The sequence below is a fragment of the Cyprinodon variegatus genome, unplaced genomic scaffold (assembly GCF_000732505.1).
Source record: "Cyprinodon variegatus isolate N-32 unplaced genomic scaffold, C_variegatus-1.0 Scaffold224, whole genome shotgun sequence".
NCBI classification, from domain to species: domain Eukaryota; kingdom Metazoa; phylum Chordata; class Actinopteri; order Cyprinodontiformes; family Cyprinodontidae; genus Cyprinodon; species Cyprinodon variegatus.
The window spans coordinates 67919-86679 of record NW_015150677.1 but is presented as its reverse complement, the minus strand read 5'-3'; the positions used below and the strand labels follow the sequence as shown (position 1 = coordinate 86679).

The window sequence follows — 18761 nt, the reverse complement described above, 5'->3', positions numbered from 1 at the left end:
TTCTTACGCTATGTCTCTATGTCTCTCTCTCGCTCCAATTTGTCTTCAGCACCCATGACTTGACCTGTCAATCACCCATAAAATGTCTGCACTGTGGCGGGAGGTGGTGAGCTAATACACTTCCTGACAGCTCGAGCTCTCCTACTGTATACCTTTGTATTGCAGAGGAGCTATTGCGCCTGTACAACTTTTAACCAGAGTTGATGGGCAAAGATTTTTACGCCCTAGTGTGGAAATACGTCACCAATCCGACGAAAAATGGAATGATGCTTTACTAGTCATTAAACATTAAATATGTATCTTTAATATCTAAAAAATACATATTAATATATTTCAAAATATTTTAAATGTCCATTTAAAGTTAAGTTATATGACAAAATATATATTTATCTTTTATATCTTAATCTATTGGCCAGCTGCCACTTATCAGAACCATACTGGGTTTGTGCCCTGCATACACTCATCAAAACAGAATTTTGGACTACAAAACAATACCATGTGTTAACACGACACATGTCCTTCATCTAAAGCAAATCTGAGAAAAATTAATTCACGTTTAAATTTAGAGGGAAGAAAAATCTGACAAAAATCAATAGTGGATATGCAAAGTTGGCAAATGCAGAAGAAATATTCAAGAAGATTGCAATACTAGTAGTAAGGACAGGAGAGGGGTTAAATAAAATGGGGATGATAAGAGTATACTTTAGTTTCTGCAGACTAGAAAGCTTAAGCCAAATGTTGAAAGATACTCAAGATGAATCCATAGCATTCATAACTTATTAGCTTCCCATTCGGTGTGGTCCTTTTCTTGCAGTGAAGTTGTCATTATAGAGGTACAAAAGTGTGTAAAGATAAAAATTTACTGCATTTGAGCTATTAAAATTCTATAGGTTATTCTGACAGATTTGACGAGTAAGCTATAGTAGGATGGGTTATGAGAGCTTCATCAATATAGTCTTGAAAACTGTAAACTCTGAAAGCAGTCTGAATCTTTTCTAGAACATAGAAACGTGATTTTGGACCAAACCCTGTGCAGAATAATATTTATATAAGCTGCTGTCCAACAAATCTTTTAACATTATGGGTTGTCATGTGTTCCATATTAATAAGAAAAATGTCTTTGCATTATTTGCATTATTTTTGAGGTACAGTATTTCAGTGGCTTATGACTGTAAGATTTAAGACATTTTTTTAATCCAGTATTAATATGACAAACCTACCAGCATTTTATTTTAACACTGACTTAACAAAACAGATAATCAGTAATTTTATGTTAACATAAATTTTGGTCCATGTCTGCAGTGGCTGGGCTCTTTGGAATTCATATCAACTGATATAAGAAACATTTGTATTTTAAGGATATCAGTGTGTTTGACTTATGTTTGTAACTGTGTAATATAAAAAGTTTAAGGTAATTCTCATGCATGGTACTTAAATAATGTTATTGCTGTTATAACTAAGTAGTTTCCGTTTATGAATTATAATCCAGGCAGGACCTTCAAGCAGCTTCCTCCTCCATCTAGTTATTTTCCATCCTACTGTTTTTTTTCCCCAAAACACATTGATACACAAGATGTGTATATGTGTTTGTGGTTAGGGCTGCTATCATGAGGTTTTATATTTACAAATTATTGTTCACTAAGGCCCTACAAATTGAATAATAATTGGGATATTGAAGAAATTCTACTGAGATTTTCCAAACTGTCAAGTTTATGTAGCATGAAGAGCATTTATTTTGTTAATATAAAGTGCCTCTAAAGTGAAACCGTGTGGAGTCCAACATTTAGCTTTGCTTTAATTGAAACCAAAAAGCGCCCTCCTGGAAAGAACACAAGGAAACCTCGGCTGAACATTTTGGTATATGAGAATGACCTTGACTGATTTCTATTTAAAATGACATATTAAGGACTATGATAAGATAATGAACAGTCATTTCTTATACTTAGAGGAAGTTAAAAATGTAGCTGGCATACTGTAGAATTATTTCAGTCATCGATTTTAATAAAATGCTGGCAAGGTTTACTGCCAGCCAAAGGGTTGAAACTCCACAAATCATCAAAGTCCAGTGGCAGCTTTAACCGTGCCCTCCCCAATTACTTACAACCCTGGAATACATCAATTGTGGAGTAAAAAAAGATTCATGGCTTTCTCTTTTTTCTTCAAATCAATACCACAGTGTTTTATGCATTTGGAATGGGACATCTTTACTCTGGCACCCCTAAATAGAATTTACTTAATAATCACATTCTCACCTAGTTTATTAATTAGTAAATTAAGTCCAAATGACCATACTTCATTTTTAGCATCAACCCATCTGTTCTGAAAAATCCTCGAGGGAATGTTAGCCCTAAATTCCATATCCTCAGTTATTCATCTGCCCTGCTCACATACCCTCAAGTCCGCCCAATGGATCAAATAGGTTATGTTAATTAATGAGAACAGTTCCACGTTCTCCATAGCCCCTCCAAATGTCATTGTGCACAGACACGTGGGCAGATACAGTTGCCGTTGCTTTTCACAGATGTGCCGCGGCAGTCTGGCAGTCTGGGGGATGTGGAATCTGGGTGTTAGACAAAATGAGTGTACAAACAGAAACACATGATTCAGGAAAAAAGGTGTATCAGACTTGGGATCAGGGTACTGTTTGGCCAGGAATAACAAATGTTTTTAAAGTGTTTCTCAAAATGTCTATTTCACTACATTCTTATGGGATTGTCAGACAGGTGCAGCGTGCACACTTCTGCACCCTGTTACGCATTATTTTTAACTGCGTGCACCAAGCAAGGGCACAGAAGTCCTGCTTCCCCCAAACGCAGCACAAAGGAGCCTGTGCAAGATATGGTCAAAGTTCAGCCATGCTCAATAGAAACCTTTTAATCGGGGGAAAACATGAAAGCAAAATACTGTAGAGAAGCTAAAATTGTGTATGTGATTTGTATTGATCATTGAAATCACTGGTCCGATTATCCCCAACAAAATCTAAAACTACTCCACACTTAAAATAGACCTGGAAACGGTCGCTGTGGAAACAAAACTTTAACAAGTCTGAACTTCCCAACTTGCTCCCTGGATCTGAGGGTTTCTATAACCAGAGCCTCTTCAGTACGCTGCTGCGCTGAACCATGCAGCAAGCGCAGCACAAATCACTTCCTGTCTGCATTCAGATGCATTCTGTCTAAGATGGCCTCCTTACAATGTGTTGCTATTATGTACGGTATTCTTTTGTGAGTGTGATGTAAGCTACAGTGGATAGGACTTTCTGTAAAATTAGTAGTTTTGGTTTTTGCAAAGCATAAAAAAAGCTCTTTTCTCATTCTTGCCAGCTTGAGAAGAAGAAAAAATGTCTCTGGTTTTGCAAGCATGTAACAAACTTCATATTCTCATAGTTGATGAGGAAATTGATATATAGTAAGTAAATTGAGAGCAGCCATATAAAAACCAAAAATGCTTAGAGGATGTTTAGCTTCCATGTGGAAGAATGACTCAGTCAGCACCTAGACCTGAATCTCAGGAAGAATCTGTTGCCCGATTTCAAAATGGTCATTCATCAATAGTTCTCTATTAGAACAGAAAAGTCTCTGACCTGGGCTGATATAGACAAATAAATTACTTACATTTGCAAAAGGTGGTTCTTCAAATTATTTAGCTCAAAATGACTGAAAAATAATGCATGCGACACTTTTCACATACTTACTTACTTTCTACTTTACATAAGTATGCTACCTTGTGTTCTTCCAATAAGTCAAATAATAGAAAAATAGAAGATTTTGTTTATAACATGAAGTAAAAGTAAAAAAGTTAAGAGCGAAATTTATTCTTTCTCTGAGGCAAAAAGATAAAAGAGAGAGATGAGACACAGAACCAGTGGATTTGTACAATAAGTAGAAGATAATATAACAGAGTATGCTGAGAAGTAGTCAGAATCAGCAGTAGGAAGGCTAGCTTTAGATAAACACATCTCCTTGAAAAGCTTTTCTTCAGCAAGAGAAAAAAGCTCTCTGAACGACTCTAAGGATCGCTCTCTGGTGTCGCGCACCATTCCCACTGTGTCCCCCAAACACGAAGGGAACTGAACAGAAATACCAGGACCAGCAGCTCGTCAAGCCTGATTTACGATGAATGGCTCTCATTACATAATCATCCATAAACAATTTGCTGACTGTAATCACAGAGGGACCATGAGCCACAGACAGGAAGAGGAAGACATTAGACTGTTGCTCCACTTTATAATACAAGAAAGGATGGATATTTGGCAGGAAATCTGCTGCGTAAAGCTCAGAGGAGACTAGTGAGCATATTACAGGGGTTCGACAGCTGATATATGTTTTTTAAGAGAGGAAAAAAACTGGTTAGGAATCAGTAGGACTGACTACCTTTATCATTTCACATCAGTAAAATATAGAATATCTTTTGATGCCATAGATATCAAATTTGATTTTGTGTTTGTAAAATCTGCAGAATGTCAGTAGGATGACTGTTGAACTGACTGATAGCTCTGGCAGTGACCTTTAATGTACACTCCCACTGATTGAAAGCTTTTTTCTCATGAAACACACATTGTGAATGGTTTCTTCTTTCTTTAAAAAAAATCTTATTTGATTACTTAAAACTTCACTCACTTTTGCACTGACTTACAATTGAAGACACATGGCCCTGCAATTTGGCACAGAATGATAGATTACTCCTCAGAGCAACCACTTCTACTGTATGTATGTTCCCCTCTTTTTTTTTTTTAATACCTTCAGTAGGTCAGACTCATCAGGAATTAAAGGGAAGAGTAATTGAGACAAGGATAGATCTGATTTGTTTCGAAGAGATCAGGGTGGGGGGGTTGGGTGTTAATTAGGGCACACGGTTGACACGTTTAAATTCCACCACATTAATGGAAAGTTGTGCATGAAGTAAAGGCCCAATGTGTCACTGCAGCTGCTTATAAAGAGAAAGAAATGTGCTCACATTTGAACTGAAAATATTCATATTAATATCCAACTGCTTTTAGAAAAAAACATGCTAAAAGAAATAGTTCCATATTGCAAAGTTGTCTGTCATCAGCTTTATAGCCAGACCATTATACAAGCATTATATAGGCTCAGTAAGTAACACTGTCACTATATTTCAACCTGTAAACATGATATGTGGGAACAAACAGCAATACTTCAATAGCACATAAGTTTAACACTGTATTTTTCAATCATTACGCCTCTAATTCTCTTTTGGGCCAGTTGAATAGAATAGAATAGAAAATTCCTGTATTGTCCTACAATTTGGAAATTGTGGTGTTACATCAGTAAAAGCATTACAGCAAAAGTGGTCACACAAATGTGGACATTAAAAAGTATATATAAATAACAGAATAAGTGTTAAAAAAATAAACAATGTACAGTTTTTTAACAAGGATAAATACTATGCAGCCATCTGAAGAATAAAGAATCAATTGTAAAGCTGTGAACATTTTTACAGTAGAGGATATATAAAAATAGCAGCAACAGCAGAGATGTGCAAAATGATGGCAACATGTTATTTAAGTGACTAAGATAGAAACTGTGCAAAAATCTGCATGACTTATTGAGGTTGTTGGGATGGTTATAAAGTCTTACAGCTGCTGGGAGGAAGGATATCTGATAAAGCTTCCTGGTGCATTTAGGGTGCAGCGGTCTGTCACTGAAGGAGCTCTCCAGTTCAGCAACAGCTTCATGCAGGGGGTGGTTGACATTATCTAACAGAGATGTTATTTTAGTTATGGTTCTTGCACTGAGTCCAGAGGGCATCCAATCCAAAAATGGCATAATGGCCTTCCTGATCAGCTTATGCAACTGTTTCCTTTCAGCTATAGATTATTTCATAAGTAATTTCTGTTAGTGCAAAGTCCATGTCAGATATGCATCTCTGCAAGTTAGGAAGTGAAGTCCTAACTTTATGTTTCACATAAATATATCTTTTTAAACTTTTAACATGCAAAATACTGACAAAAATATTTAAAAAATAGAATTTAACCCACTACCTACGTGAATTTGTGTTTTTCTTAGGAAAATAATAGGGAGAGATAAACATAATTTCTGATTGCTAAATGAATATTTTTCTTGTTTTTGCACACCGATTAACCTCTTACTCTTGTAATATCCCACCTTTGAATTACAAAGGGTTTGGAGAGATTTCTCCAGGAGGATTTGTTTTAGGATTCTAGGGAAAAAATATTCTAAATCTATAATTAGAAGCATTGCCTAAAAGTATAAACAGTAAGCAAAACATACCAGGTGCTACAGAAAAATACTGTCAGTGTAAAACGAAACCCACATAAAAATATAAGTAAGTGTTATAGGAAAAAAACACAATGGTTCTATTAGTTAATTTATTATTTAACTTCTAAAATGCCCATGGTGCATCCATGCAGAAAAACACCAGGAGTAACAAACAGAAATAATGTAAGGAGTGAGTGAAAGAGAACTTCTAATCTATTCTATTTTGTTAGAATAGTAATTGTAAAATTATTGTAATTTATGTTTAAATTCCCTTAATAAATATATAGTTCTTTTTGAACGCATAAGTCTTCTGGATTTGTCCTATAACTGTTGTTTAACAAACATTTTACAAAAGCTAGCAGTAATACAGTCATATTTGGTAAATTAGAATATATCTTTGAAAGAATCTTGTTTGTTAGATTAATTGTACAATCAGAAATGTAGGTCTTATTGGTATCCCATAATATTTTAATCGTAAACCTCAAGCTTTTATTTGCTCCAAGTGCACACTGTGTGGTGTAAAATGGTTTAAACTAGTTTAAAACTATCCGGAACTAATTTCTAATTTCCCAAAAGTCAAAGTAAGGTCTTGTTTAATTTTCTACTAACAAAAAAAATAAATAATACAGTATACAGTATGCAGTATAGAGACCGTACAGCTCAATTATTTACAAACAAGAAGCCATCTGGTGTTATTTGTTTTTAAATTAGTAGCCTCTGAAGCCTAAAGTGGTGGATAAAGTTTCGTAAAAGCTAAATCTGTTGTTTTTATTTTACAGATAAACCCATATTTGTTATTTTTATCTTTAAAGGTTGGCTGTTTTAAGTTCAAGATGGACCCTCTATGGTGTCCTGTTAGAATTTCTGCAGCATGTCCTGATGCAAACGGATCTGGGTATGTTTTTCTACAGAGTACATGATTATGTATGTGCCCTAAACCCCTGCAAAACAAGGCTACCTACGGGTATAAATATAGTAACCTTAAAACATCTCAATAAGATGCAGCCAAACTCAGTCTTTCTACAAAGAGTAACTAAGGGTTGTTACTTCATTTCAAAGTAAGATACTTAAGGATAAGGCAAAATACAGGATCAAAGGCCCGATGATCCTATAACTTTCCTTTAAACGTGACCACAAGGTTGACATTAAAGGCTCTGAAAAATATCAATACACATTTTTTTCAGTTCCTGGAAGAAATGGTTTTATGTGTTGATTATTCTATTAAATATTTTCCCGAAAGTCCTTGAATCAATTAGCGCAGATACGACTTTGACCTTGACCTTATTTAAAATGCTAATGTGTTGTGACATTTGTTAGCATGCTACATCTAATATGACACCATGCTAGCTATATCTTAAAGGGTATCATTTTGGTTATAAATGTCTGTTAATGTTAAATTGAGTAGCTCTAACAATGCGGCCACATTAAACAGAACATCACAGAGCTGTGAGCACAGCAGAGACATTAGATTAGCTCATTTATAGCCTCTACATAGAGCTGTGGTAGTCATGCATGTTAGCCGTTTTTGCGAGGACTTCTTTGCTCAGGTTAATTAGGGCCAGCTAATGCACCAGTATAATGACACTCTTTTCTTAATGATGTCTCGTTCACTGGTTCTATTTGTTTTTAGGAATAGCGCCTCTGTAAGAGCTCATTTTTAAATTATGTCTCCAAATGTGATGAACATGCTCTCATTGATTCCTCTGTTGGAAGCACTCACAAGTTTATTTTTCTATGCTTTTTGAACATAAATACTCTACCTACCATGAACCTCACCAACAGAACAAAATAAATTGTTTTTAAAAACTTATGTAAAAAAAAAAAAGCCAATTTTTCTCTCTTAAACTTTAAGAAACAAAATACATCTCAGAAAATACTTTAAAAAAAGAGGCGTATGTTTATTAATTAGAAGAGTTTTAAATAGCCTCACATGAGACCAGTTACTCTGCAGTGGATGTGTTTATGCAGTGGAAATAGAAAATGTCCTGTTTTGAAGGTCACACATTGCATAGCACCAACTGGGGAAGGATAAAAACAGGAAGAAGAGACGCTACAGCTGGTTGCCTATAGCGCTGGGCAGAGCGAAGGAGTGAGCAAAGCTGGAGGTGGTGGTGGTGGTATGAGGGGGAGGATCTTGTCAGTGTGCGTCTATTTTTAGTCTTCGAGCTCACTGCCTGTCACACCCAGTCCACCCTTTCTCGACCCCCCCTCCCCAACCATCACTTGCAGAGTCTTCTTGTTTCCATGGTAACCGCCTCCCACGTCTCCCTGACAACGCCCTCCTAGTCTACCAACAACCAAACAAACCCCCCACCCCATGACATCTAAACCCAAATTGTGGATGCATTGATTATTACAGTGCTGCGGCGCCACAGGGAGTCTGAGCAAGAGAGGGGAAGATGTCAGGTGGATGGAGGAGACAAAAAGGGCAAAGACGTGGAGAGATGAGAGAAAGACGACACTGCGTGTGAAAAGGAAGGGGCAAAAAAAGACGCATTGGTCCACAATGGAGATACGCAAGACAGGATGGGGGTCATGGTATAGTAGCCTCATTTTAAAGAAATACAGATGAAGCTTAAAACTGAACTGGATTAGTACATCTGATTGAACAGCATCAGAGGGAATGTTGGAGGCACAAACAGAAAAAGAAACAGAGGTTGAAAAAGGAAAGCAAAAGGATGGGGGGGGGATAATCCACCCATAAAATCTTACTGTAGCCCAGTTAACGCTGCGGAGAAAGTAATCGGCTCTCTATAGTGCCCCACATTCAATATTTAAATTCAGAGTCCATAAGAACCAAGACTAATTGCTTGAAGCAGACTACGCAATGGTAAATCCAATGTCATGTTTGTTTGTTTTTCAGATTTATGGTATACAAAAAAAAAAAAAACAACAACAAAAGAAAAAGCTTTTTTAATAAAAACATAAAGGTATTTTCAAATGCTTACATCCAGGAGTATGACTAACACAGCTGTTGCCTTATCAGACACTAGAGTAGATACATTGCTTTACCCTGGGTTGTAGTGTATTTTTTTGAGTATTAATGCCAAAATGACTACCATCAATTCCTACCCAGTACAACAGTCACAAAAAATGCTTACAGTAGCTGGTTCTAAAATATCTTAAAGCCCGCCTGTTGTGAGAATAGGAGCACCGAAGATGCAGTCTCCATGCAGCTGCACTCTGTTTCCGCACAATAGAACAGAGTGCCATTACCCAGAAGGATAATGGCGCTCCACATATGCCAGATTTTTATTCATTGACTTGAGCTCAGCATTTAATACGGTCATCCCTACGAAGGTTATCCATTACTGTAGTTGATATGTTAATTCCTCCACTGAACATTTTTAAATGTTGTTTACTACAGCCATTAAAAGCTGTTATTCATAGTCTGAATATATCTACTACATGGGTTCTCTCTGGGTACTCCGGCTTCCTCACACAGTCCAAAAACATGACTGAATGAAAAACATCAGGTAATTCAGGTTCTTAAATTATTTAAATGTAACCTGGAGCATGAGAGCACACAGCAGACGCTGCTCTGTCATTGTATATTGGGAAAAAACTAAGAAAGCATGAAATATCCAGATTTGGCAGTATGCTTCCACTTTTACTCCATTTGGATGGCCAATTAAGCTCCAACTTCATAGCTGGTGTCTCAACATTTGATTTAGTATTTATACATTATGTCCTTTCCTCATGAAACCATCTATTTGGTGAATTGCTTAATTTCTAACTGCAGCAAAACACCCAGATAACATGAGGCAGCTCCACAGTTAGGAAAACCTTTTGAGGTTTGCAAACATCCTCCTTTTGTTTTATTAGATCACAGTTTGTGTCTTCAAAATGATGGTCGCAGGTCCCGAGTCACTTTGGACATTGTAATTTATTATTTTTTGTTGATTTAGGGCAATTAGCTTTTTCCTCTTTTTTAGCCATTGCCAGTACAGGCCTTGTTTCACTGTCTTCTCTGTCCTGCCACCATCTTCACAAGGTTGTTTTGATCGGGTCAANACTACCCTTCAAACTGCAATGAAAAGCCAGATGATCACATTATACTTTTGAAGCTGCTGGCAGTGAAAAAATTATTTTGTTTAGAAATTAAAATGTTTTAGTGTTGAATGTGGGGAATCAACCCTTGACCCGATCAAAACAACCTTGTGAAGATGGTGGCAGGACAGAGAAGACAGTGAAACAAGGCCTGTACTGGCAATGGCTAAAAAAGAGGAAAAAGCTAATTGCCCTAAATCAACAAAAAATAATAAATTACAATGTCCAAAGTGACTCGGGACCTGCGACCATCATTTTGAAGACACAAACTGTGATCTAATAAAACAAAAGGAGGATGTTTGCAAACCTCAAAAGGTTTTCCTAACTGTGGAGCTGCCTCATGTTATCTGGGTGTTTTGCTGCAGTTAGAAATTAAGCAATTCACCAAATAGATGGTTTCATGAGGAAAGGACATAATGTATAAATACTAAATCAAATGTTGAGACACCAGCTATGAAGTTGGAGCTTAATTCGTCATCCAAATGGAGTAAAAGTGCAAGCATACTGCCAAATCTGGATATTTCATGTTTTCTTATTTTTTTCCTAATATACAATGAAAGAGCAGTGTGCTCTCATGCTCCAGGTTATTTAAATAATTTAAGAACCTGATAGAGCTCAGTTAGGTTTTTATGTTTTACATATTTACACATAACATAAAAAAGGAGTGTTTTTTTATTTTTACCATCAATGTCACAAAATATTGGTAAAGCATGGCAGCACAGCTCACTAAAATCTGTTTAATTACAGTTTTTCTAAATATTGAACCAATTATAAAAGTATGAACCCTACACTCTTAACAGAGGCCCGGTTTATAGTTTGTTCAAATTAAGGTTAGAACCTACAGTATGGAGCTTAGAAAGTCTCTGTGACACATATTTATTAATGAATAAGATAGCGCTCTGTCTTACTGAAATGCACAGTAAAATTAATGAAGGAGCCCCTGTTGTCTTAAAACATTTACATTTGTAGGAAGTAAACATGTCTTACCTGGTGATGGAAATCCCATTTTGGAGGCATCACAAAAAAAGAAAGGGATGTGGGGTAGATAGAAAAAAATACATTTAGTCCTTGTGCAATTAACTTCCCTATATTAAACAGTCACACAGTAGTAAATTCTAACTAGATTAACCTAGTGTTAGGCCTCTACCACATAATATTAGTCAAGTATAGGATTATCTAATATATAATGTGTTTTATATTTAAAGCTTTACTAATAGTTATTCAAGAGAATTGGTACTACCACACCTTAAGCAATTGCCTGCTAACATGACATTAAATAAGCTGATAATTAGAGTTTAAGGTGCATTTAAATAGAAAAGGTTTGGTTAAGTTTATTTTGTATAAAATGTCTAATAGCTATGCTTTAAAAAAAATAGTGTTTCTGTAAAATACTTCTATACTTGTGCAAAGTGAATCACTATATGATGGAAGCACTAGATTAGAGTTTTTTCTTTCATCAGTCTTTGAGCACTGGATGCACGTGGATGGTCAAGTTTTAAGAGCTGTACCATTCTATAGCAATAACAAATGCAGAAAACCTTAACTGATGAATCCACAGATTCTTGTAAAATCCTGTGTGATAAGATTACAATGTTTGGTTCATCAAGAAAATGGCTGAAGTGACTGCAAACACAGCAAGGTAAAAAAAAAAGGAATATATGACTCCAATCTAAATGCTCTAGGAAGTAAAACTTTCTGTGCCCATTGGGATATGTCACTTTTTTATAATGGGTTGCCATTTAACATAAAATCAGGAACATAGTTTCAGAAATCTGACTTAAAATCAATTGTGCAAGTAGTGATTTTTACAACTTACACTCTAGATGTATCTCAAATAATAATGCAATAATAATTGCAAACGCAGTTGAGCATTTTGCAAAAATATAATTACTCTTTTTTTATCAGGATTTTATTTGATAGACCATTGTAACGTTTGCTTGGTTTACCAAGGTGCCATACTTTGCTTAACCACCTGTTGCTGCAGTAGTAGCTGCCAGTCCTTCAGGGTTTCTTCTACCAGATCTGTACGTCTATAATGGTTTGTGCCAATTATTCTTTGTATTAGAGGGAGAGTATTTGTGAACACAGGTGTTTAAGCCTTGCATTAGACTTCTGAAGAAAATGGTTCTTAAGTTAAGAGTTGGTGCTAAAGGAACTTGTTCATTGGTGCTTGAGCTTTTCAACAAAAAATAGTTTCCAGTTGATTTTACATAGCATATTTAGTTTAGATTGAACTGAATATAAAATTCACATTTTCATATTTTTAATGATAAAAATTTTAAAAGCTATGTATAATTTTAATTGTGGTTATTACATACATTTGAAAAGGTCTATCAGACAAAATCCAACTCAAATACATACAACGGCATTGTTGCAATGTGAGATAATGAGGAAAATAGTAAATCTTTATGGGATATGAATACTTTTGCAAAGCACTTAAGGCATGTTAATGATCTACCACTAATTTGTAACTGCACAGTAGTTTGAGACCAAAGTTGCCATAACACTGAAAAAACGCAACAGCAAATTGACTTTGCCATGCATGAACTTAGGTTAGGTGTATGGGTCTACAGACAAAAGGGACAAATCAGAGGGTTAGACAGGCAGATGATAATTCTCATGAAACAGTAGACAGGAACAAGCAGACCAGCTATCTGAAGCAGCAGGTCAGGTTACACACTTGTTGTGATCATGGTAACTGATACACAGAAGCAGGCTGAGGAACATCAGATGAAACAGTTTAAGCTTTTAGCCTTAGGGGTTGGTTATTAAGGGCCCGACTGGTAAAATAAGTCTATATACACATTTGGATCCCGTATTTATGCCAGCAGTAAGGGGGAGTCTTGTCACGACTCAAATATCTGGCCGATGGTCACATTATAAAGGTTTATTGAATACTTTCATTCAATTAAGAATTTATTGAGAACTAAAAGAAAAAGATCAGTTTGTCGGGCCCTTGCTGTTACACATTCAAAAAGGAAAGGATCAGCCACCAAACAGGTCTGGGGCTCAATCCACATACGTAGCCATGCATACAAAGAGACAAACAATGCTACTTTTAACTATCCTAGCTTATAAAAACTTCTGTTAAAATCAGTCCCAAAGGTCATTCTTATTTTTCCTGTAGTTCACCAACCTTCCAGAAGGGGGAGCTGTGTCGACGAGGACTCCTGGTGCTCAGTGTGAACAAGGAAGGAAGGAGGGGCCGCTTGGGTGATGGAGGAGGAAGGATTGGGTGAACTCAGTGACATGTCTACACTTTTTGGGGAAGTGTCTGATAATGAGGAGGGGGTGGATTCATTTTTAGAGTGAGCCAAGGAGGAACAAAGGGGGCTAACTGAGCTAGTGGTGGATAAAGGAGCAGGGGAACCTGGCAAAGCTGCTGTCGCTGTACTAACAGCTGGAGTAGCAGTGGAGGACATGAACATGCCTGAGGGGACAAAGGGCTCAGCATTGACATTGAGGGTTGATGCAGCTGTTGCAGGAGGTGGAGGTGGCGGGTTGGTGGAAGGAGTAAAAGCAGTAGGAGGGTCAGAAATGCTTTTTGCAGGGTTGAAAACAGAGGAAGGTTGAGAAATAGGGATGGCACTTTCTGCAGGAAAAGACTTAGTTAGAGAAGCAGTGGCAATAGAAGGAGTGTTGGTGATAGGGGTAGTAGTCTGGGAGTCAGGGGTGGAGCCTGGTGGAGTCTGGAGGACTGAATCGAGGAAAGAGAAGGTCTGGGAGACAGGGCTCAGATTTTCCCCTGACAATAGTGCAAGACTTCCACCAACATCCCCGGTTTTAGAGGTAGTGTTAGTGGTAGGACTACTGTTGATCTCCTGTTTACTGGTTAAAACTTTGTCTTCATTTGCCTTTTGCCCATTTTTACCAGACAGAGGGTAATCTACGTCACACATGGGTTCATAGGCACGTGGAGATGGATCTTTTACAAGACTAGCATGGGAACAGTTAATGAAACTTGTAGGTATTTGATCAGGGGCAGTGTCTAGGGAAAACTTTGGGGCAACGGCAGCTGGTGTGGGAGAGACAGGTTGCAGAGGTGCGCCCCATTCCTCTGGAAGTCTTGCCCGACTCTTGGTCTTCCTGCCTTTCACCCTACCCCCTCCTCCACTCTCTCTAATATCCCACTCCCAGTTCTCCTCATCATCTCTGTCCTCCTCGGCAACCCTTCCATCTTCATCTTGCATCCTGCATTCTTTTGATTGGTTAGTGTTAATCTCCTGCTCTTCCAAGAAGTCGTAGACCTCATCGCTGCCCTTCCTCTTCTTCTTCCGCCGTCGCTGCTTGCCAGTCTCTCCCCCTGTCCCCATTCTCTCTGGGCTGAGGGGTTCAGAATTGGAGGATGTGGGACTGCTGTCATCCACTGAGCCACTGGGAGAGAGGACGGGAGCTGCCGAGGGGGAGGGTTTTATAAGAGGAGGAACCAATCATATACTGTGTCACAAAAATATAGGCTCAAAAGCCATCAAATTGTGGCTACTTTAAATTATATATATTTTTCATATCTTAAAATTAACTTGGTAACTAAATAAACCGTAAAGTTCATATAAGTTCAAATATCTTGCGTGATTGACTGCAAGCGGACAGCTCTAAGCACATAGTTCATTCTTGCCTGTTTGTTTTTTAAGGAACTTAAACATTAGTTCAATAACCAATGTCAGTCCCTTACTAAGTATACAAAACATTGGATACAACATCCCACAAGACTAATTAGCCTAGAGTTCCCGGGCGTTTCAGAAGACAAACTTAAAAGTTTCTAGTTTCTATCTTTGATCCAATGTATACAAAACTGAAATTTATAGTTGAAGGTATAGTGGAGGATTTTCGCTAATTTTTGAAAAGACCCCCCCTCTCCACTTAAAAAAAAAGACACATGCACAACCCTGTACCCACTTCTGAGAGGGAAAAGCTATTAAACTCATGCAAGGGCATGCACAAGCCCTTTTCTCGTTGTGCACGCTCTGTTTAAAAGTTCCTCTTTGCATCAATCATACAACCTTACTTTCCAAAAGAAGATTTGCAATTTTGTCAGACTATGTCAGACTCACCACCTGTAAGTGAAAAGGAGGATGAGCACGTAGAGTAGGATGGCCTTACGTAAACATATCACCAGAATGATTGACAACTGGGAGGAACACTTATTTTGATGATCCACGCAGAAAAAGAACATCCCCCACTATACCTTATATTGCCATAAAAGGTGAAACTTTAAACCTGGGACATGCAAAAAACCTGACCAGAGAGAAAAAAAGTTGGTTGGTTGGTTGGATGGATGGATGGATGGATGGATGGATGGATGGATGGATGGATGGATGGATCTTGTAACTGCTTATGAACCGCACGTTGGAGCTAATCTGCATTTTTCTTTGCCTTGTAGAGTACATGTGGCATGTGTAATAACAATGAATGTCAATCTAATTTCATAAATGTCTTGTACAGTCTACAAATTGCAGAGCTGGGAAGGTGCTACTGCTCGGAATGAATTCTTTCTTTACTGTTATATGCTTTAAATGTTATAAAATTGCTCTTTTTGTTGTGCCTTTCAATCAAGAATGTGGTCGTGTATAAGACCTAATGTTATTCATTGCAGGGGCTGTTGCAACCCCTGAGATTCTCCCTTATGGAGTTTTTTTCATAATTGCCAACCTTAGTAGACCCATATTTCCTCTAGATAATACAATATAACGATACATCCAGAGATCAGCTATTTAAACTTCAACTAGCTCTGTTATAAATTATGTTTTTGGTGCATATAATAATATCTACAAGATAATTATTTGACCCCAAGTATTTGCTAAAAACCAAGGCTTTGTTCTATTTTTTAAAACCTTATTCTTGATTTATAGTTTTTGGTGTTCTGTCTATATTTTTACACCCATCACAAGCTTGCCACACAGCTCTTTAGGTGCTTTTGTCCTTGCAAATTTCTTAAAATCATGTGGGCTCATTTCATGTGGGTAGCTTTCAGAACTATGGCATTGGCTTTGCATATAATGGCTTTTCTATGGCTATTTTACACTTTAAAATGATGTTCATAATGAGAGAGGGTAATAGTGAGATATTGGCCGCTACAGCTTCCTGCTTATGTTTTGCAACCTGCCTTTATCCCTTTTTAAGTAAGAGACAATTTTCTATAGGTTTTGTAATAATAGTAATATTAAACGTGCTGATATCCTCCACAAGTCATATCAAAACAGAACAAACTTGACAGCATCAGCTTAGCATTTCAGATATTTTGTTTCCAAAAACCCTCCTTAGTAGAAGCAATAAATGACAGTATGTATTATGTCAGATATAATGTAACTGTACAGAAGTAATGCAATTTATGTTTTATATGGTATGTAGTGGAACTATACTTAAACTGTATTCCCATATCCTATAGAAAAAAACGGCATAAATTAGCACTTAATTCCCCCCAATATCTCATGATCTGCATTTTAACTGTGAAAGCATCTCAGTTAATCACCAATAATGAGCAACGTAGATTTTTTATTGTATCTATGTTTGGCAAAATGTCAAGCGATCAATTAAAATCAGCGAACAATTATCCCCAAATGCCTGTTTATTGTTTTTGTACAATATTATCCTGAAGAATCTGCTGAGATAATATCTTTCCGACGATGGCATACCTACTAAAAAATTCTGTTTGACATTCAACCTGGCAATCAATTATAAATTGTTTATTAAATCTAGACATAGAGCATTAAGATGCTGCATACATCTGTTGTGGAGAGTGTGATCTTTGCTACCATCACGTGGTGGGGTAACAGCATCAGATCAAATTACTTAAAGAAGCTCAATAAGCTAATAAAGAAGGTTGGCTCTGATTTAAGAAATCCTCCAGAACCTCTGGAGAGATATTTCTAAAGTATAATTCTTCATAAAATGAAGAACATAATGGACATGAGGAGCTTTATCAGAAGACAGTTAAACAACAAGTGTTTTGGGTTAAATGCTTCTCCATATCTGGCGCAAGACCACTATAGAAGATGCTTTCTTCATACAGCTATAAAGATTTTTGAGTTGAACTGAATAAGAAAATCAGCTCATATCACAACATACACATAGGTATAAATAAACAAATAAATAGGCAAAACGTCATGGAGACTTACTGTGCATGAAGAACCTACATGTTTTGATTTGCTTTGAGAGCCATTTATCTACATGAGCAAACAGACACAGCTGCAGTTGCACCAGCCGACACCTGATGGAGCCAACGAGCAGAGCTGAGGGCTAACAACAAACTCCTTCTGTTCTTTACAGCCTATACAGGCTGCATCATGATTATCTGTCTGCTACTTTTCACAGCCAACCTCTAAACATATGTGTCCCCTGTAGAGTTCCCTCGTATGGTTTTCACTGAAACTCAATCTTGCTGGCTTCCTCACAGGACAGAATGTCTTGAAAAATAAGGCTACCCTTCCACAGCTCACAAACACACAGATGTAAGCAATATAGAGATGAATAGAGACTACTCAGAGGAGAGGTCTATTGTTTCCTCTTCTTAAAAGCAACACTTGCATGAGGAAAAAGTACTTGTGCAGTGAGCTGTTTTTTTTATCAAAGGTTTAAAACAGATGAATTCCTCAATAATGTATTTGAGAGAAAATGGAGAGAAACCCAGGTTTATAAAAAAATCAATAGATGGATACCATATAAGTAGAATATTCCAACATTTTTCACTGATTTCTCACTGGACTGCCAATAGAAAGAACACAGATAATTTTTGTTAAGCCCTTATTTTTCATTTTGCTCTTATTAACCTCTCTGGTGATGCTTAGGTTGGTTCAAGTCTCAAAAGACTGAACTAAGAAAGCTAATGTCTCCAGTTAAAAGACATTGTCATTGTAAGGCAATAATGAGAATGCACAGGGAAACTGAACACATATACTATATACCAGACTGCTTAAAACATCGGATAAGGTCTCATGTTGCATGATCTCATTTTTTTATTTTCCATCCATCCATCCATCCATCCATCCATCCATCCATCCATCCATCCATCCATCCATCCATCCATCCATCCATCCATCCATCCATCCTTGAGTGTAAAAAACAAATTCCAACAAAAAACAAAACAAAAAAACAATATACAATTGAAACCATATATCTACTTTATCGCACAGAAGACACACAAACCTTTTCTTACCGTCAGTCAATTAAGTTTTTTATTTTAATTTTTTAAAGGTTTTCTTTTTTATAACTTTTTTTTTGTTGGGATCTGGGGATGTACCACCTTTCTCCAGCAGAGTGCGCCGTGGGTCGCCTGGGCGGGAGCCCTCCAGCACACCTGGAGCTCGTCTGCTCATCAGGAGACCTTCCCTACATAAGCAGCTGCCAGACCTTCCTTCAACGCCGCAGTGTTGACCTAGTTTGGTTAGCAAACCTGAGCCTCTGTTACCTGACTGAATCTTTGTTATCTCAGAGAAAGAAACCTGATTCTAATCTGCCTCTGTCTTTGCTCACAGG

At 37.2% G+C, this 18761-nt stretch overlaps 1 protein-coding gene across 4 annotated transcripts in view; it reads right to left on the bottom strand.

The window, feature by feature from the left end:
• Positions 1–18761, bottom strand: part of LOC107088620 (microtubule-associated protein 4-like) — a 100717-nt gene that overhangs the window by 39058 nt on the left and 42898 nt on the right. For all 4 annotated transcript variants that reach the window (XM_015380904.1, XM_015380906.1, XM_015380908.1 and 1 more), the window contains one exon: positions 13426–14682. In XM_015380904.1, coding sequence (XP_015236390.1) covers positions 13426–14682 — 1257 coding nt within the window. The remainder of the gene's footprint in view (positions 1–13425; positions 14683–18761) is intronic.